The 22,551-nt window shown below is 36.2% G+C and overlaps 1 protein-coding gene across 7 annotated transcripts in view; it reads left to right on the forward strand.

Moving 5' to 3' along the window:
- The window catches only part of LOC125667961 (testis-expressed protein 2-like), a 29,033-nt gene that overhangs the window by 3,669 nt on the left and 2,813 nt on the right, over positions 1-22,551 (forward strand). For 2 of the 7 annotated variants that reach the window (XM_056163191.1, XM_048901673.2), the window contains exons 2-6: positions 10,251-11,130; positions 11,630-11,850; positions 15,258-16,148; positions 17,347-17,576; positions 18,342-18,425. In XM_056163191.1, coding sequence (XP_056019166.1) covers positions 10,275-11,130; positions 11,630-11,850; positions 15,258-16,148; positions 17,347-17,576; positions 18,342-18,425 — 2,282 coding nt within the window. In that variant the 5' untranslated portion in view covers positions 10,251-10,274. Of the gene's footprint in view, positions 1-4,942; positions 5,059-8,220; positions 8,547-8,716; positions 8,766-10,134; positions 10,158-10,250; positions 11,131-11,629; positions 11,851-15,257; positions 16,149-17,346; positions 17,577-18,341; positions 18,426-22,551 lie in introns of those variants that run through there. The other 5 variants (XM_056163193.1, XM_056163192.1, XM_048901672.2 and 2 more) reach the window with 5 other exon arrangements.

Genomic DNA, 22,551 nt, shown 5'->3' on the forward strand with positions numbered 1-22,551 from the left:
TTTCTTCCACACCATCAACAGTTTGAAATTTACGATCAGATTTGCATAACTTGAAGTGATCAATATGAAATATTTTTGATTTATTCCCGTCTATTTCGCGGATTTCATATGTGACGTCGGAGAAGCGCTAGACCACTTCGTAAGGCCCTGTCCAGCTTAGAGACAGTTTTCGCCTTGATTTTGGAATCCTCCATTTCCAAACTAAATCTCCTATGTTGAATTTTCTTGTTTTCGTGTTTTTATTGTGATATTTCTTCTGTTTTTCAAAGCTTAGATTAAGATTTTCAAATGCACATTGATATGCCCTATTCATGGCATGTCCCATCTATTGTACGTATTCAATAGGACACTGTAGATGGCCTTCCCACAACTACGTCGATTGGAACTGAAACTTCTCTGCCTAACATCGATAAGTTTGGTGTGCATTAGTACTTTGTTGTATGTTTGAATGGTATGTCGTAAGTAGGTAAGGTAGTTGGTCGTCCCAGTCTGATCACAAACATGCATAACATTTGTTGTAGCGTCTGATTGAATCTTTCCACCATACCATCTGACTGAGTTCTGTATGGTGTAGTTCTACTCTTGATTATTCCGAGAAGAGAACACATTTCTGAGAACAGCTCAGATTCAAACTCCCTCCCTTCATCAGTATGTATCCTGTATGGCACTCCTATCTACAAATGTACTCAGTGACCACGATGTCCGCAACTGTTTCAGCTGTATGATTTTTTACAGCATAGCCTTCCATCCATTTGGAGAAATAGTCTCTGACTACGAGAATATATTTATTCGCATTGTCTGTCTCTGGCAGTGGACCCAAAATATCAATTGCTAAGCATTCCATCGGATAAGTGACAAAGATTGCAGGTGTATCACCCTTTAGCTACATCACTAGTTATGCCAGGCCAGTAGGAACTTATTTTCAATGTTTTCTCTCTCCCTAAGTGTCCAGCTAAGTGACAGCTATTCAGCTGTTTCATTATCTCTGACCGAATTGATGATGGTACAATAATCTGATTCATTACTATTCCTTTTTAGTCCCCTACCGACGAAGTCTAAGGGGACTTTGGGTTTGCGCTCCGTCCGTCCATCAGTCCAGTTTTCCGCACTTTTTTCTCTGTTCTTGAAGATATTCATTTATATTTGGTATGTTGCTTTGCCATAACACGTTACAGATCAAGTTTGAATTTCGTCTTGGCCCTTGGACTTAGAAAAATAGCATTAATTATCAGTTTTCCGGACTTTTTTTGGTTGTGTTTGCAGATATTCATTTGATATTTGGCACATTGCTTTGCCATAACAAGTTACAGATCAAGTTCGAATTTTGTCTCGGTCCGTTGATTTTTCATTAAGTTATGGCCCTTGGACTTAGAAAAATAGCATGAATTGTTAGTTAAATTTACATCAAAGTTTCTTATCTCTGTAGATAAGAGTAATACACTTATTTTAAAAACTTCTAGCATTGTAATACAACAATATAGCTGAATTATTCATGATCACCTACATGTCACAGTTTATTGACTTGGTTAAAGACCTAAACCTAATTATAAATTTGTCTTTTTTCCTGGTCTAGTCTGTACTCGAATAGTAGTTGATTTCCAACCATTCCTGTCCTGGTTCCCCAATTTTCCTTTTTACCATAACTTACATAATGAACTTCGAATATTGTTGTTGTACAGTAATTTTTGCATCCGGTAGGGGACTATGTATTGCCATGCAATACTCTCAGAATGCTTGCTCTTCATCCTTCCATGTTCTATAAAGCAGTCTATTTTCAATCTTTAGCCTGTCCCATTGCTGTGGTAATTGGGATACATTCTGGTTGGCGATTTTATGCTTAGTTTTTCTGTGTTGTCCATTTTGTATTTCCTAATGCATTGGACATCTTCATCCCAAATGCAACAGGAAGGGAGAAAATGCAATGAACCAGACCGGGATTCGAATCCGGAGCCCCTGAATCTCTAGTCAGGTGCTCTACCAACTAAGCTATCTGGCCACCGGCGATCGAACCCCGCTGACCACTACAATTATCATTTCTCATTGAAATTAAAATACCTATCATTTTGATTCCTTTATTAGACTGAAATGCTTGCATAAAATAAGGCTTTTATCCTTATTTTACAACACCGTGTACAAAAGATGGCAGCAGAATCGTCAGAGTACTGTAGTTAGGGCACAATGGGGGTCCAAAGGATTGCATAGAAATGTTTAAAAGAAATCTTTTTTTTTAAAATTGAAGAAGTAGATCTAACTGCTCCTTATTTAAAAGTTTCTATATTAGAAGTTCATCTAGTTAGTAAGATTCAAATATATGATATTCCAGACAGATCAATGTTTTTCTAAATGAGGAGGTTTTGAGATGTACGTGTATTTTTCTAAGTCAGGAGGTTTTGAGATGTACACGTATTGATAAACACCTTTCAGTACAATATTTCATTTTACACGGCATTACTGTCCATCCAATGTTGGAATTAAAATTTTGCTGTGTAACAAGCAAGATTGATTGTTTTGTGTCCCATTGAGAATTTTCCAGTCATATAGAGACATCACCAGATGTAGGTGAAGTACCACAAATTTAGACCTATAGGCTTAGCGCTAAAGGCCATAGCAGTGAGGGTTATTTTATATACCAACACCTGTCGCGACACGGAACCTCCGTTTTTAAAGTCATATCCGAAAGACCTTCTAAATGCCGAGTGTTTGGCGAAGGAACACTCACTACCTAAGTTTACGTCTTAGGTTTGACATGGTCATGGCACAAGTGGGACTCAAACTCACGACCTCCTGGTTACAAAGCGAACGCTTTACCACTGAGGTGCCGCGACTGGTGTAACAAGCAAGAAAATATATACTGTTTTCTGTATGATATGATAAAGTTTTCTACTTTTTGCTCTTTTCCAATGGCATTTCACCCTAAATAATATTCAGAGCATTAAAAACAATTCTGTTACCTACCGAGTTTGTTCTGTATATATGCAAACTAAAATTTCTCCAAAGAGGTAATATTTTTTCCACACATAACAGAAACATGCGCTTTTCATAATTACAAAATTTTCAATAGTCTGCAGTATTGATATTGATATTTTTTTAAAGATAATTATTATAAAGTTGTGTGGATGATTCTATATTTTAGTCTCTGTACTAATGAATCAGTTGTTAACACATTGTATGTATAGTACATATCTCAGGAAGTCTGTAAGGCGATAACTCTGCATTCCACTTGGGAATTGAAGTAGGAATTACATTCTTTTTGTTTATACAACTATGAATAACTTTTGTACATGTTTATCAATAAAAACCAGATGACTGTAACTTCTTATCAAAAAATGATTTTCAATGAAAATTTAATAGTTCTACGTGTATACAGGTATAATACAGTACAATAGTATTATCAGTGCTATTTCTAGGTACATGTACATGAAATATATGTTAGTGGACAGGAGATTGTTTTCTATAGCTGCCACTTCACTTTGAGGCTATTTCTGCTGAATGAAAAGTGAACATACAATATATTTTTTAGCTCACCTGAGCTAAAAGCTCAAGTGAGCTTTTCTGATCACCCGTATTCCGGCGTCCGTCCGTCTGTCCGTCCGTCTGTAAACTTTTAACATTTTTAACTTCTTCTCAAAAACCACTGGGCCAATTTCAACCAAAGTTAGCACAAAGCATCCTTAGGTAAAGGGAATTCTAAATTGTTAAAATAAAGGGCCAGGCCACCTTCCAAGGGGAGATAATCAAGAAAAGGTAAAAATAGGGTTGGGTCATTAAAAAATCTTCTTCTCAAGAACCACTTGGCTAGAAAAGATTAAATTTATAGATAAGGTTTATTAGGTAGTGCAGATTCTAAATTGTTAAAATCATGGCCCCCGGATCAAAGTTTTACATACAAATATATAGGAAAAATCTTCTTCTCAAGAACCACTGAGCCAGAAAAGCTGAGATTTATATGAGAGCTTCCTGATGTAGTGCAGATTCTAAATTATTAAAATCCTGGCCCCCGGGGGTCGGATGGGGCCACAATAGGGGATCAAAGTTTTACATACAAATATATAGGAAAAATCTTTAAAAATCTTCTTCTCAAGAACCACTGTGCCAGAAAAGCTGAGATTTACATGAAAGCTTTCTGACATAGTGCAGATTCAAGTTTGTTCAAATCATGGCCCCCTGTTGTAGGATGGGGCCACAATAGGGGATCAAAGTTTTACATACAAATATATAGGAATTTTTTTTTAAAAATCTTCTTCTCAAGAACCACTGAGCCAGAAAAGCTGATATTTACATAAAAGCTTTCTGATATAGTGCAGATTCAAGTTTGTTCAAATCATGACCCCTGGGGGTAGGATGGGGCCACAAGGGGGGATCAAAGTTTTACATACAAATATATAGGAAAAATCTTCAAATATCTTCTTCTCGTGAACCATTGGGCCAAAGAAGTTCACATTTACATGAAAGCTTTCTGACATAGTGTAGATTCAAGTTTGCAAAAACTATGGCCTCCAGGGGTAGGTTGGAGCCATAATAAGGACTACGGTTTTACATGCAAATATATATAGAAAGTCTTCTGATATGGACCAAGGTGACTCAGGTGAGCGATGTGGCCCATGGGCCTCTTGTTTGTATTCTGGGATGTCTGTATTTTTGTCCTTCCTTCTGTCGCTCAGAGTTTTGTTTCTGTTTTCTCTGTCAGATATCAAGCTGAAACTTGTTGTGTAGCTTCTTAGTGGATCACTCTAGATCTTGTTTTAATTGTAATCCATTTCAATCTCTAATGCAGGAGTTTTGTAGGGTACATGATTTGTTCATTTAACTCCTCCCACAGTTTTCAAGTGAGACCTACTTATTTTACAGCGTGTTTGTATAGGTATTGAAGATGTGCATGTATGAAGGATTTTCATGTTTTTCAATTTTGGGAAAATTACATGTTGTTGAACTTTGTCATTTTTGAGGAAATGTTACATGGAGAGTACAGTAAAACACACTTGTGACAATTTGCTTTTATTGCAAAGTGATATTCCCCTTCAAGAGGAAAATAATGATAATTTTATTGGATTTAACAAGGTTTGGTCATAGCAACTGTTTTTTGATAGCCCTAGAGTCCATGTTTTACTCTATATGATTTTTCTATCTAACTCCTCCCACAGTTTTCAAGTGAGGATCTTCTTATGTTGCAGGTTTTTGTATGGTTATTGACAATGTGTATGTGGCAGGGATTTTGACATCGTCGGAAACCCACGATTGATTACGCTTCGTTCCTCTTTCCATCACCCGTGGGTCCATTCATTCCTATTCTCTCGTTCTCATGAATAATTAATGAGGCAATTTGATTGGGCGCTCATGGAAAACCCTAAGCGAATTTGTCCAATCAAAAAGACCCTTTCAGCCCAATTTCGGTATGCAATTGCTGTGATAACAAAGTTAAGTTAGCGCTACCTTTAAAAACAGAAGAGTTCCATTACTATTACTTTGATTGGAAGATATTTTGAAATATTTATTCATGAGAACGAGCGAGTAGGAATGAATGGACCCACGGGTGATGGAGAGAGGAACGAAGCGTAATCAACCGTGGGTTTCCGAAGTTGGGATTTTGATTTTCTTCAATTTTTAAGAAATTTGTTAATAACAGGTTGTTGAACTTAGTCAGACTTAAGAAAATATTACATATAGAGTACAGGTACATCATTTATTCATCAAGTCCTTCCACAGTTTTCAAGTGAGGACCCTCTTATTTTACAGAGTGTATGGGTATTGAAGATAACATGTAGGAAGGATTTTGTTGAAACTAATTTCTTGATGAAAAGTGCATACAATTAGCAACAATATGATTATCTTAGTAATTTATATCAATTTTGATTGGGATTTTTTTTATATCTTTGATTCAAATCTAAAATATAACAATATTTCTGAAATTTTGTCATTTCATTTCAATTTCTTTTTAAAATATATTTTGTCTATGATATCTTTTTCTTGATTGACATGTATTTTGAAGATTTCATCCAAAGATTTTAAAAAATATTAACAAATTTTCTTAAATATGTTTTTTCTAAAAAAAAATATTAGAATGTCTGTCTGAATCTTTTAGGCATGGTTTAATAGATATTCATATGATCATACACCAAATCCAGTGAAATTTAGACTCTAGAATCCCTTATTTGCAAACAAATTACCTTTTTTATCATTCAGGAAAAAATCATATAAAATAATTGAGTTTATATTACTCTTTAGATAGTGAAAATTTGCTTCATATGAGGTGCTGATAAATGAGCCTTTAAATAGAATTTTAATGTAATGAGAGATCTTAAAAGTCCTAGCTTAAAATCTGCACTAAGTGGAGGGAAATAGACAAACTAAGACCTGTGTGTGTAGAATATTTTTCCAAAATTAAGTTCAACAAATTGAAAATTCTGAAAAATTTTAAGTTGCAAGAAAACCTTGTTTAAAGGTTATTCTCCGTCAAAATACAACAAAAATGTGATTAGATGTATCAGGTAAATAGATTGTAAATTTCAAGGCTTCTGCACCCCTGAGGCCTTAGAGGCAGAGAAAAACTGCCTAATAAAATATTCTTCTCTCTAACTGGACATTTGTAAGAAAAATTAAATGCATAGTGATGTAGAGCAGGAAGGCCTGTACCAAAAATGTCAGTTTCATGATTTCTGGGGTAGAGGTTTGATCTGACTCCAGGATGGGGCCAAACTTTGTAGACACTGTATAATAGTATATACGTATAAAACATTTTTCTTAAATGCTATTGATACTAAATTAAAACCAAATAGATATTTAGAGGGAGTAAGGTAGTCCTTTACCAAAATTGTAAATTTCATGATCCCAAGTTTTAAGGTTTTGGTTCCAGAGTGGGGCCAAAATTATTATAGTGATTATTGTCTTTATCATTTGAAAGACTTTTTATATGCCCATCAACATATTATGGTATGGCGTCACCCGTCTGTCTGTCCGGACCTTGTGGGCAGGATACAGACCGAACTGTTAGCTCCAGGATTTTACAACTTGGTACCTTTGATCACCATGATGAGAGGAAAATGTGTATTGTTTTTCAAGATCAGAGTTCAAAGGTCAAGGTCGTAGTATCACTTAGTAGGAAAACCTAGTAGGAAACCCTTGTGGGCAGGATACAAACCGAACAGTAAGCTCCAGGATATTACAACTTAGTTTATTTGATCACCATGATGATAGGAAGATGCCTTATAATTTTTCAAGGTCAAACGTCAAGGTCGCAGTGTCGTTTAGTGGGAAAATCTTGTAGGCAGGATACAAACTGAACCGTAAGCTCCAGGATATTGCAACTTGGTACATTTGATCACCATGGTGAGAGGAAGATGCCTATTGTTTTTCAAGGTTAAATGTCAAAGGTCAAGATTGAGTATCACAGTAGGAAGACCTTGTAGGCAGGATACAAACTGAACCGTATTCTCCAAGATAATGCAAGTTGGTACATTGATCACCATAATGAGAGGAAGATGTCTTTATTTTTCAAGGTCAAGGTCACAGTATCACTTAGTAGGAAAACCTTGTAGGCAGTATACAGACCAAACTGTTGTGGCTAGGACCGTCAAACTTTGTACACATACACTTTATGCCAAGTGGAGGATGCCTATTGTTTCTTAAGGTCAAAGGTCAAGGTCGTAGTAACAGAATACAGATCGAGTCATTGGGGCAAGGACCATCAAACTTGGTACACATACATCTTATGCCAAGTGAAAATATTACATAGAGTGTACATGATTTGTCTTGTTTTTACAATGTAAAGAAAGTATGTCACACTCTGATGATTGCTGATACTACTTAAAGCCAAGTTCTACAAATCAAATGCATATTTAGGAAAAGCAGAAAAGGATCGCGATGTACCAAACTTGTGAATTTCACAATGATGTTTTGAGTCTAGGATGGGTCAAATTAGTCATACCGTGTTAATGTTACATATTATGTAAAGTTTTGCAATCAGTATAGGCACTTTTGGGGCATTTTTAAGAACATGCCCATCTTCTTTTAGATTGTTGCTAAATATTAGAATTTAGCTTAGATACATATATGCAGAACAGGAAATCTTTTCTAGATTGCATAGCCCTTGGCACTAGTGATACTTTTAACTCAGGTGACCAAAAAGATCTGTGTGCCTCATATTGCACTACATGTACTATTAATCTTAGTACTATTACGCTATATGAACTATTACCCTATATAGACAAACTTACAGGAACAAATAAAAGGGGGCATTTCAGTCACATGGGAAAATGAGATCATTTACTATCACAATTTAAGATGCACACAGTTAAAGGTCTATTATTGTATTAATTATAACAGGACATCCATGTAAATGATTTATTCACTTATTGCACGGAGAACTCGGGTCGAGACTTACATATAGTCACTGTTGATCTCATTTATGTCAGATCTATTTCCTTGTTTACCTTGGAAATCAATGTTTGATCAAGGTACATCATACAGTGTGTAGATATGAAACTGTGTTAAGTGGCTGTATCTGTTTATTTAGTAGAAGTTTTTACGTCTTGATTTGTGAACAAATTAAGGTAGGATATTAACATATTTTATGTGTAGACGTAAATGCTTGATATGTGTTTACTTCTTTCAGTGTTAGCAAATTGTTCTAATCAAGAAGATGTGTATTTCATATTAATCTAAAAATCTAAATGTATCTGATAAGTAAAATAGATGCTAAGCAGTTATTGGCTAGAGTTTAGGGTAACAGTAGTGATAATTCATCCCCGAGGCAGGCTTGCATAATAACTGTAAGTTGCAATTGGCTCAATTATTTAGTATTTAAAATAAAACTAGAATTGCTAGGTATGCTGGTCAGGGAGTCGACAGAATTGAATATGACTTAGAAGATATTCCTGCTGTTCCTTTTTTCTAATCAAACCTTCAATATCTGCCTCCATGGCTGTTCCAATTCAAATTACCGGTAATTTGTCTTTCTTAAATGTTTAACATGTTATTTTGGTATTATATATCCAGTTGCCTCAATGAAATGTCTCAATATGGATTCATACAGATCAATTCAGTATGAAGATTTTGTGAATGTGTAGAATTTTCATAATCTGTGTCTTGCATGCCAGTCATTTTGATAATTTTACCTTTCTGAACAATGTTATGCAATGTCACCTTCTACAGTAACTGGTCTGAAGGAATGTTTGGTGTTCAATTCAAAACCTTGAAGACCGGTAGATTTAATAAACTTGTGGGAAATTCTCTGATAGCCAGGAACTATATACTGCAGGGGGAAATATTTCTTTTGTTGACTGTTCAGCAACAAAAAAATATAAGGATTATGAAAATTATGTTGTCACTCTCTGGAGGAAGTTTTTTACTTTTGAATTCACATTTAGAATGACATTAATTATGAATTTCAGAACTTTTGTTGAAGTAAATGTAAAACCCTAAACCCAGAAGCTTGTACTACATTATATATAGATACTCACATAACTATAAACTTGGTGACAAAATTTGATATGTGACATACGGTTGGGTTTCTGAAAACTATACATTCAGCAGAAGTGTCCAACGGAAAAGGTTTTTCATTTAGTCGACAAATAACAATTCTTATGCAGATGCATGAAATAGTATTACATATAACCATGTCAAATAACCACATTGGGGGGGGGGGGGGGGGACAGGGTAAATGACACAGAGAGATAGAGAATGGGATGGGAGAAAGGAGAGATACGTACAACTTGTTCAAAATTACTTGTCAAATGATATTGTAATTATAAATTTATGCTGACTTTAGTATGTAGAAATCATTACATGAGCATGTAGGTGCAGAATTTGTAGAATTTTATTTTGTCTTAGTATTTTAGTGGTTCAATCAAAACAAAAAACAAACAAAAAGGTTAGAGCATGTGATATGTACACATCAGTACGTTGTAAATAGAGATCTGAGGACAAAATACAGTATAGATTAGATTGCAAATCCAAAATTTATAGAATCTTAACAATATGACTGTTTTCTCATCCTGTTTCATTCAGAGGTCTTAAATCCATTATGGATTGGCTAGACAAAGTTGCATCACTGAAAGAGTTTCTTTGATTGCACTAATGCTTTACACAGTGTTGAGAGCAGGAAGAAATGACATGGTGCATTGTGAAGTAGATTTATTATCACCATCAAAAAGATGCAACAGGTTGGAAAGTGTATTGATTAAACAGCTAGGCCAAGCCGCGTAAGAGTTGTAGCCAATGTGATTTTAACTGAGCTGTAATGTTTCTGATTGCAGAGTTCCATGTGAGATGACAAAAGAATGAGCAAGCGTGATTCTGCACCTGGACGTCCACCCCCTCCCAGAAGTAACTCCATGAAGCTCAGTTTTAAATCATTAGAGGAGGGAGAGGAAGATGAAGACTTATTGACCTCCATGACTGGAGAATTTGACAAAAAAGTGTCAGAAAATCGCAGAGTCCATGAAGAGAATCGAGCCCAGGGGCGGGTCGCAGAGGGACGCATGCCACCAAAGCCACAAGCTGGACAGAAGGCAAAGGAAGATGATAAAATATCAAGATGGAAGCAAAACTTGTCAGAGATATCGACTGTGGTACGTAAAAAAGTATCTGCAAAATTAGAGGATTTTTCAAAGGAACTTGCACCTGACCCAGACAGTGAGAGTTCGACAGCCGCACCAATCAAACAGACAAGCATGGACAACTCAGATCTGCTGTCTTTTGTAAAGAAAAAAGAGGAAAATGGAAGTGAAAAATTCTCTGATGCTCAATATGAATCTGGTCCTACAGTTAAGGAAACTGTGGATGATTTTCAGGTTATCGATGACTATTATCACGATGTGACTGTCTTGGAACCTGCTGAAGATTTTACTGGAACCCAGTCTCTTCCTGAACTCCGTTATCGTAATCGAACTCTTCCACAGAAAATTCGTCGGACCAAACCAAATGTCACAACAGGATCAGTGTCTCTGTCAAATCTGAAAGCTAACGAGGAAATAGTCACAGAGACAATAGAAAATGTCGATATTCAGGAAAATCAAATTGCTAACTCTCTTTATCAACCTGCCAATACGTCAACAGTATCAGCATTAAATAAAGGCTCTGGTGACAAAAGGAAAAATGAGATGAGCTTTGTCCCAATGCATAATTTAATAATAGGTATTGAATTTATCTATCACTGTTCATTTACCACTGTAATTCAGCAGATGGAATATTTACAAAATGGTTCAGACTGAGATTTTCCTTTAAGGAATCGAATCAGCATGTATATCAATGATTTGTAGGAAATTAATCTTGCTTTGTGGCACAGTCCTGACAGATTTATAAAATTTTCCAAGATAATTGGATTGTTTCTTTCTGAATCAGTACATTTCATTGGCACAATGTAATTACTGGTAAATTGTTTTAAGGCATTGATGAGACCCAAGTGCTGTTAACAGTCAGATTTTGGTCACATGGAGTTTTGATAAGATACAATTGTGAAGCAATTTGACTTTCTGATGTCAGGTTTTTAGCTACTCATTGCATATTGATAGAGAATAGGGCTAAAATTCCTAGATTTTTTTCTTCTTGTTTTAAACATTTACTAGCCACATTATTTATTTTGTATATGATACACATATGCATTTTGTACCTTATGAAACTGTTGGTTTTGCAGGTATTTGCTGCTTGGTCGTATATTGGATTTTACCCCTCCCTGCTTTTGTATCAGGTGTAGTGTTTGGGGTGATGATTTCCTCCTTTGGGTGGAAGATTTACATCTGGGTGACACAGCCACTCCCACCCAAGGAAAAACCAGAAATTGTACCATTAGAACAATTACCACCATTTATTTTGCCTAATATGAAAGAAGCAACATTTGCAGATGGAATCTATAAGGTATTGGATATGTTTTGAGACATAATGGTTCTAGTTATTCAGCTAATCCAGAAAGAGGATACCCCTTTGTCAAAATTGCTTGATCTGAGTCTCTAAGAGGCTTGAATACCTCAGTGCCCTTTGGAATGAAATATGTTTATTCATAGTCTAAAGCAGCTGAAATATCAAAAGAAATGAGTTTAATTCCGTATAATTTTCTTTTAATTTGAAAGAAAACCCCCATTCATTAACATATCAAAGAAATCTTTGATATGTAGTTTGAGTCGTGTGATATAAAATGAATAATTATGTCTCCCCTCTTTCAGGGAGAGACATTGTTTGTACTTTCCGTCCGTCCGTCTGTCTGTCACAAAATCTTGTTAACGCTTCTCCTATATGGCTCATCAGATAGACTTGAAACTTTGCACAATGCTTCATTGCTGTTTGTAGATGTGCATATTGTTGGGACAGGAGGATCCAATTATTTTCCTAAAAGTTATAGTGGATCTAAGAGGGGTGGAGGATATATAATAGCTTGTGAACACTTCTCCTATATGGCTTATCGAATAGATTAGAATCTCTGTACAATGCTTCCTTGTCATTTGTAGATGTGCATATTGTTTGGACAGGAGGATCCAATTATTATGCCCCCCTTTGAAAAAAAACAACATTGTTTTGCACCTGTCGGTCGGTCTGTAGACCATGTGTTGTCCGCTCAATATCTTGAGAACTGTTCACTTGATGATAATGATATTTCATATGTGGGTTAGTTATGAGTAGAAGAGGATCCCTATTGTTTTTCAGGTCAAAAGGTCAAAGGTCAAGGGTCAATCTACTCTGGACATAGGAATATAATGTCCGCTCAATATCTTGAGAACCCTTTGCTTGAAAGACATCAAACTTGGCACACTGGTACATCCTAAGGAGTAGATGACCCCTATTGATTTTGAGGTCATATGGTCAAGGGTCAAACTGGGCATAGGAATATACTGACCATTCAATGTCTAGAGAACCCTTTGCTTGACAGACATCAAACTTGGTACGCCAGTACATCTTCAGAAGAAGATGACCCCCATTGATTTTGAGGTCACATGGTCAAAGGTCAAGGGTCAAACTGGACATAGGAATATACTATCCGTTAAATATCTCGAGAACCCTTTGCTTGACAGACATCAAACTTCATACACTGGTACATCTTCAAGAGAAGATGACCCCTATTGATTTTGAGGTCACATGGTCAAAGGTCAAGGGTCACACCAGACAGGAATATACTGTCCGTTCAATATTTTGAGAACCCTTCGCTTGGCAGACATCAAACTTGGTCCACTGTACATCTTCAGGAGAAAATTATCCCTATTTATTTTGAGGTCACATATTTAAAGGTCAAGGGTCAAACTGGACATAGGAATATACTGTCCGTTCAATATCTTGAGAACCCTTTGCTTGACAGACATCAAACGTGGTACACTGGTACGTCTTCAGGAGAAGACGACCCCTATTGATTTTCAGATCACATGGTCAAAGGTCAAGGGTCAAACTGGACATTGTAATATACTGTCTGCTCCATATCTTGAGAACCCTTTGCTTGACAGACATTAAACTTGGTACACTGGTACATCTTCAGGAGAAGATGACACCTATTGATTTTGAGGTCGTGTGGTCAAAGGTCAAGGGTTAAACTGTACATAGGAATATACTGTCCGCTCAATATCTTGAGAACCCTTTGCTTGACAGACATCAAACTTGGTACACTGGTACATCTTCAGGAGAAGATGACTACTAATTATTTTAAGGTCACATGGTCAAAAGTCAAGGGTCAAATTGGACATAGGAATATACTGTCCGTTCAATATCTTGAGAACCCTTTTCTTGACAGACATCAAACTTGGTACACTGGTACATCTTCAGGAGTTGATGACCCCTATTGATTTTTAGGTCACATGGTCAATCCACTCTTGACATAGAAAGATATTGTCTGCTCAAAATTTTGAATTGATAATACTACTCTCAATCAAATGATGTGTGTGTGTATAACCCTTTTCAATTTTGCACCATGGGGGGCATATGTGTTTTACAAACATCTCTTGTTTTCCTTAAAGTTATAGTGGATCTAAGAGGGGTGGAGGATGTAAAATAGCTTGTGAACACTTTTCCTATATGGCTTATTAGATTTGAAACTTTGTACAATGCTTCATTGTCATTTGTAGATGTGTATATTATCGGGACAGGAGAGTCCAATTTCCTTAAAGTTAAAGTGAATCTAAGAGGGGTGGAGGATATTAAATATATTAAATATGGCTTATCCGATAAACTTGAAATTTTGTACATTACTTCAATGCCATTTGCAGATCTGCATATTGCAGGGACAGGAGGATCCAATTTTTGTCCTTAAAGTTATAGTTGATTTGAAAGTTGGAGAGTGTAAAATAGTTTGTGATCACTTCTCCTTTAAAAGACATTTGATTGATCAGGCATTCAACATTGGTACAAAACTGAAATATTCAAAATTTGCAGAAAAGTAATCTTTACAGGATAAAAGGTAACTGTCGAAATTATAAGAAATACAGCCAAGTATGTATACTTGTTTTAGCTTGTTTCAAATTTGGCTCGGTCAGACCCAATGCACTATTTGGCATAATCATTACTTTGCATTTGTTGTGTGTATCATAATAGATAAACAGATGTTTTGGTGTGAGCATAAATTAGTGCTCAGACTTGCTTCACCACCAAAGACACTAAAATACAAATCCGTTTAGTAGTCCATGCTGGGCTTCAACCCATACTTGAAAGGTTTGTTGTTCAGCAGTCTATTTTCAAATGAACCACAACCTTACTAGATGCAGTGGTTTTTGTACAACATGCAATATCTCTCAGACATACATATTGAATATTATTTAATTATTGCATGCAAGGGAGGGTAACATTGAAAATTATCAACCCAAGAAAACCATTGTTGACTGATGGGTAACAATGTTACCTTCGCTTGCATGCAATATTTATTATACCATACCGAATGCACACTTTAAATGAAACGTCATAGTATTTAGATGGTGAACAGTACAGGCATAAATTCTGCACAATCAACATTGTTTTATAATATCACCTGTTATCAAGTAATGTTGACCATTGCTACATTCTTTCATGCTGGAGGACATTTGATTTAATATAGTATTTTTTATTAAATGTGTTTCAATCAATCAGAGTAAACTACTGGTAATTGATACGAAAGTATATTTTATATTGTGATGCACATATACTCCTGAAAAAATATGTTTAGGTTAAAAATTAAATCCATTACGTAAACGATAATACATGTGTTTGTATTTTTCACAAAGATGCATGCTAAAAGTGATACCCAAATGTCATCAGAGTTTGAATTGTACTGAAATAGAAGAATTATATAAACTATTGATTATCTTGTTTTGTAGGGGTGGTTGAATGAGATAGGAGAATATGATCCATATAACCATCATATCAACAACACACACCCTGTACAAGTGTTATTGGAAGGAACCACACTTCGACTACGACGACCAAAAACAAATGTACCTCGCAGAGCCATGTGGGATGAGGAAAAAATTACAGTCAAGGAGTTCATTCATCAGAGACATTTTGACATCAGAGGGAGTAATATTTCTCTACGACCAACTGAGTTGGTTAGCAAGAGACTTTGGAGCAAGAAATATCCTATTCGTATTGCATTTGCCACTGCAGGAAAGAGAACTAGGTCAACGGATTCAGATACTCCTGAGCAAGAGGCTGGGTTTGAACTTGTGACAGAGGAGAAGTGTGAAGAAGATGTGGTGTATTTATTTGCAAGAACAAATCGTGATAAGGAGGACTGGTTTAAGCGACTAGTTGCTGCAGCTGAAGGAAGTCCACTTAAGAACCCCATTGGACAAATTAGGAAATTTTATGAGACCTCTAAGAAACTAGTTCAACAAAGCAGTACCAGTTCCCAAGGTGATATCTCATCACAAAAGCGTCAAAGTTCGGTAGACAGTATGACCCACAAACGTCAAGGGTCCACAGATTCCATATCCTCCACCAACTCATCTCCAACAAGTGAGAAGGAGGCCATTTTAAGCTCAGAACATGAGATGGAAATGTTTGTAAAATACATGAGTAGACTGATGCCAGGAGAACTGTATGACAGATTTGCCTCGGTGAATTCAAGGAGTCATCCGATCATAGATTGTGACGAGCGTTTATTATGGTTGAATGCTCTCATTAGCCGGTGCTTCTGGGATTTCCTGAGACTTCCTACATGGTCTGAAAAAGTCATGGAGAAACTTCAAAGGAAACTCAATACTATACATGTGGGTACAATTTATTTATAACTGTTTACTACACTATACATGTGAGTACAATTTATTTATAACTGTTTACTATACTATACATGTGGGTACAATTTATTATACCCCCCGCAACAAGTTGTGGGGGGGGGGATATACTGGAATCGGGTTGTCCGTCTGTCTGTCCGTCCATCCGTCTGTAGACGCAATGGTTTCCGGGCTCTAAAGCATTATCCTTTCCACCTACCGTCACCATATCATATATATGGACTACCCATGGGATGAAGATGTTCCCTATCGATTTTGGGGTCAAAAGGTCAAAGGTTAAGTGCACTGGACATCGAAGTAGCAATATGGTTTCTGGGCTCTAAAGCATTATTCTTTCCACCTACAGTCACCATATCATACATATGGACTACCCATGGGATGAAGATGTTCCCTATCGATTTTGGGGTCAAAAGGTCAAAGGTCAAGCGCACTGGACATCGAAGTAGCAATATGGTTTCCGGGCTCTAAAGCGTTATCCTTTCCACCTACAGTCACCATATCATACATATGGACTACCCATGGGATGAAGATGTTCCCTATTGATTTTGAGGTCAAAGGTCACACGCACTGGACATCGAAGTAGCAATATGGTTCGGTTTGTCATGCCATTTGTTTTTTACACTCAGAAAAGAGGTAGTTTATACCTATTACCAACACCCTTTGGGAGATTGAGGTAGGGGGGGGGGGTATTCTCACAGTACCTCTTGTTTATAACTGTTTACTATACTATACATGTGAGTACAATTTATTTATAACTGTTTACTATATCTATATAGCTTTAATGACACTTGCTAAAAAGAATTTTTGAACAAAATTTATGAAAACTAGATTTATGTTTTTATAAGTAAAATGAATACAATATACTGGAATGTAATTTAATCACATGATTATTCAATTAAGTTGCAAATAGTATGGAAAATTGGTACAAATTATATAGGGAGGGGTGATGTATTTACACTTTTGAACATCACAGAAAATTTACAAGTGCATTATTTTTTATGAATTTTATATTTGTACTTAGTACAACCAAACGAAACCTAAAAATATATATCGATCCATGCATCCATTTCTTTGTTTGTATCAAGAGTCCTTTTAAAACACCACTGCATTTTCTATGTATGTGTTTTATTAATACATCTGTAATTGAATTTTAGTTTTGTTGGTTTTATTTCAGATACCATATTTCATTGAAGGGTTAAATATTACTGAAATTGTGCTTGGTAATGAAATGCCAGTTATCCGCAAGACGTCTAGACCATTCTTTGATGAGAACGGGTTCTGGATAGACTTAGCAGTGAATTATGGCGGTGGTTTTCGGATGACAATTGAGACAAAAGTCAACTTAATGAAGCTTAAAGACCCCGTGACAGGCAAAGAAAAATTTGAAAAAATCAAACCAAAAAAGTAAGTATGACAGAGAAAAACCAACATTTATGATATCATATCTTACTTAGCATTACTGGCATTTGAAGTGTGCATGCAATCTTCATCAAAAGAAAATAAACTTTGCTCCAAAAAAGTAAATATTAGACCGTTCATACACTGTCAGAGAAATATTGCTGGTACAACTCTGAGTGAGAAAGTAAGAAACAGATTCTAGTGATGTCATACAAAGGACTTTTCTTCCAGTTTTGTTTTTTTGTTTTTGTTCAGAATTGCTTTTATACTTTTTTTCTCTTAGAGATCACCATATTTTTATGTTTCTATCATAAATGCCATTAGAGGCACATATAAAAAAAATAATTTTAATTGATACATGATTTCATGGAAAGCTACTCAATTTTCATCATTTTTGAGCAGATATTGTATTTCATTCATGCTCTGGCATAACCACAGTGAAAATTAGTATTCAACAAAAAATTACTGTCATTATTTGACATTACTGTTTATTTGATTATTAATTTGATAGAAACTTGTGTCTGTTGATGCAAAGCTGATATTACCCATTTGCTGACAATGTTATTTGATCTATGTTGTTTTCTAAAAGAAACAAAACCTTTGATGAACAAAATTATTTTGGTGAGGCAAACAAATTATTCAGAAATTCTTAATGGTAAATATGCATAATATACTGAAATTTTTATGTCTATAGAAAAACTAAATACTAGCTCAACATTTGAATAATCTCATAACATATTTAGCCATATCACTAGATTTTCTCCATTTCAGATTAGCCATTATTGATGAGGAGGCAGAAGACAGTGCAGAATCTTCAACAGATGAGGAGGAAGAAAGTGTCGGGGAGGAAGAAAGGTGATCATCTGGACATAAACATGTATTAGATTTGAGTGTGTTAAGGAATGGGGGCAATATAATCAAAATCAGATCTGATACACTGGAAAAGTATAACAGTAAGAGAAGATCTGGTTTTAATTAGATTGAAGAATGGGGCATATAAGGTGAAGAAATATAGGCTCCATAACCAGTGCTACATTGTAGTTAGTAATCTCTCTCTCTCTCTCTCTCTCTCTCTCTCTCTCTCTCTCTCTCTCTCTCTCTCTCTCTCACTCTTTCTTCCCTCAAACTCAAGTTTCTTAACTTTTATATGCCCCAATTTGAAAAACGGGGGCACATTGTTTTGCACCTGACACTCGGTCTGTAGACCAAGTCTTGTTTGCTCAATATCATGTTAAATATCTTGAGAACCCTTTGCTTGACAGACATCAAACTTGACACACTGGTACATCTTAAGGAGTAAATGACCCTTATTGATTTTGAGGTCACATGGTACATTGTAAGGAGTAGATGAACCCTAATGATTTTTGGTCCACATGGTCAAAAGTCAAGGGTCAAACTGGACATGGTAATATATTGTCTCCTATATTTAGAGAATCATTTATTTGATTGGTACACTGGCTAGTACATTCTAAGGAGTAGATGTCATGATCTTAATTTATTTTATGGTCAAGGGTCAATCCACTCTAGACATAGGAAGATATTGTCCACTCGATATCTTGAATTGTTTTGGCACTACTATCAATTAAATGGTGCATGTTTATAACTCTTTTCAATTTTGCACCACTGGGGGCATACATCTTTCTGAAGTATTTCTTGTTTAATTTGATAAGCAACATGAGGCTTGTCAATTGAATACCTGTTGGGATGCAGTCATTGTTGTAAAACCGTCATCCTATTTTATGTACACATGAAACACCAACTTTCCTAACTGAAGTGACAGAAGTGCAAGTTGATTAACCTGGTGACCCAGATTATATTTACCAGACAAGGTTGATGTGATGTAGTGCAGCAAATGAAGCTTGAAGTGCAAATTACCAAAATGATAAGGATTGATTGTACAAACACAATCTACATATACACCTGTAAATTCATCCTGTCTCTGCTAACTATGATACAAGGGCAAGTCAGTAAGTAACCAGCCTAACTTATTTCTGGTTGAGATCCACTATTCTTTTTCGATGTAATTGCCCTCTAGTGTGATGCACTCAAACCAACAGTTTTCAAGTGCCATCAGCCCAGAACTGAAAAAGTCAGGGTCCTTTCCATTGACCCAATCCTCAACTGCCGTCATGACTTCTTTGTCAGACCGGAAATGACATCCATGGATATCGTTTTTCAAGTTTGGGAATAGGAAGAAGTTGCTAGGTCAGGCGAATAGGCAGGATGTGATATTCATTCATGCCCGTTTCGCTCTATAGCATCCATTGCAGCTTTGCAAGTGTGGACTATCGCGTTGTCCTGTTGCAGCAAAACACCTTTAGAGAGTTTACCTCGGTGTTTTTCACGGATGGCAGTTCTCAGCTGGTCTAGCAAGTTTGCATAGTACACTCCAGTTATTGTACTTCTCTTGGGTAAAACGTCCAACATAATAAAGCCTTTTGCATCCCAAAATACTGTGGCCATCACCTTGCCAGCAGATGGTGACGTCTTGAACTTCTTTGGCCTCGGGGACCCAGGCCCTACCCACTGATGACTCTTGAGCTTTATTCTCTGGCTCATAATAATGAACCCAAGTCCCATCTACCAGATGCAAAAGAAAATCATCTTTTGACCTAAAGCATACCTAAACGATCATGTAAGATTGTTGAAACGCTACCATGTGAAATGCCTAATGCCTTGCTATTTCTTCCACCTGAATTTGCCTATCAGAGTATACCAGATCCTGAACTTTCTTACACTTTTCTTCGTCGGTGGCATCCAGTGGGTGTCCAGACCTGGCTTCATCTTCTAAAGACCTACCGCATTTGAATTCCCCTACCCAGAATTTAACATGAGAATAAGATGGTGCAGAAGACCCATAAACATTGGCTAACTCGCTGTGTATTTCCTTGCCTGTTTTACCTTTTAAATACAAGTACCGAATTATAGCACTGTATTCAACTTTAGATGAAAAGCATGCCTTTGCATCATTAGCCATGTTTGACATTCAATATCATATTAAAGAATGACTCGATACGCGTGCAATTTTGTACCCAGGTATAAAACATGTATTGAAACAAGTCATGAAAATCGTTTCCATCTCGGTCAATCGGAAATGGGATAGGCTGGTTACTCATTGACTCGCCCTTGTATTAAATGACACTTTGAAATTTCCTTGGTGATGAATTAATGGAAGGGGGTGGATAAGGTCTCTTTTTTAAAACTCCTTACAACAAAGGGGTATACAGGAATCAGTTTTCCATCCATCCATAGATGATTTGGTTTGATTGACTTTTACACTTTGAGTCACCATACTTCTCGCTCAAACTTTCCATTGGATGAGGAGGGTCTCTTAGAAAGGGGTGAAAGGTCAAACAAACTGGATATTGATGGAGGAAAATACTCTCTGGATCTTAAGTAATTTACATTTTCACCTGAAATCAGCTAACATTATGCACAAACTCGCCATCGTGGGTTGAGAAAAGACACCTTAGGATGAACTGTTCTACCAAACTTGATTCTGAAATAGGAAAATAATCCCTGGGTCATAAGTGATTTCTCTTTTCATTTAGATTCACAATACATAACTCTCAAAGAAGCCTAATACACACGATGCACTCGGCAAGGGGGTAAATCTAGATTTCAGAGAATTACCGGTGTTTGAAATGACCGTGCGCCCAACTGCCCGAGACACATAAATTTTGCTACGGGTTAATGAATTTCCTGGTAAAGACCCCCAACCAGACAATTTCCGCAAAATAAAATTCAGATGAATCAAATCTATTATCGTACCGGTAATGAAGTAACAAGCTAAGGGACAGACCTTATCATTTTTTAAAAAGAAAATTATATATGAATATGATTAGGATTAAAGTTATGGAAACTTAGTACTAGTCACATAGTCGCTTTAAGGACGACTATTTTGTGCTTTTGCGTAGATGTATAAAGCTATACATGTATATGCCATGAATCAAAGTGTAGTACATATGTACAACGAAATGAAAGGATATCTATACTCTTTTATTATAAAAAGTTAAAGATTGTGAAAATAAAGTGGGAAAAGCATGCACATTAAATCTTTTTGGAGGAGCATGTCCAAGGGCAATTTTTGACCCATTTTCAAGGAAAATGTGATATCAAAGATTGGTTGATGGATTGAATATTGTTTAACAAGAATTGTTTGCTCATATGGAGACATCAAGTGAAGTGCTGCAAAATTTAGGCCTTAGGCCTATGCTCAGTGCTTACAGCCTTTGAGCAGGAGAGGGGGGATATTTATCGTGCTACACATACAGTGACACAGGACCTCTGTTTTTTACATCAAAGAAGATCTGAAATAGATAAGTTGTTTCATACTTTTCCTGTACACTAAGTAATCACATGTTTTTATTTTATATTGTATCGGGGGATTTTACCATTTTTCACTTTGATTGATTGATTGAATATTGTTTTACGTCCCTCTCGAGAATATTTCACTCATATGGAGACATCACCACTGCCGGTGAAGGGCTGCAAAATTTAGGCCTATGCTCGGCGCTAATGGCCATTGAGCAGGGAGGGATCTTTATCGTGCCACACCTGCTGCGACATGGGACCTTGGTTTTTGCTCTCTCATCCGAAGGACCGCCCCATTTATTCGCCTCTTACGACAAACAAGGGGATACTGAGGACCTATTCTAACCCGGATCCCTTTTTTCACTTTGAAAATACCAAGTTGTTCATAACCTACTTTTGAAGCACCCCGAGGAAGTGCAAAGTTGCTGACCATACATTTTTTTTCCCTTCATTGATCTTAATTCGTTGATGCATAGTTTATCGAATATCAAAATTTTAATAAATCTATATAGTAGAAACATTAAGTCTGTCATCCTTAAATAGAAGATATGTATTAATAAAAGTACCGTTAATATGAAAAATTACAGTTATCTTCTCAAGGCTAGTTGATCTTTTGGCAGAGCTGACAATTTTTACAAACAGTCAGCCCTGCATGTCCAGCTAATTT

Source organism: Ostrea edulis, chromosome 4, assembly GCF_947568905.1.
Source record: "Ostrea edulis chromosome 4, xbOstEdul1.1, whole genome shotgun sequence".
Taxonomy (NCBI): Eukaryota; Metazoa; Mollusca; class Bivalvia; order Ostreida; family Ostreidae; genus Ostrea; species Ostrea edulis.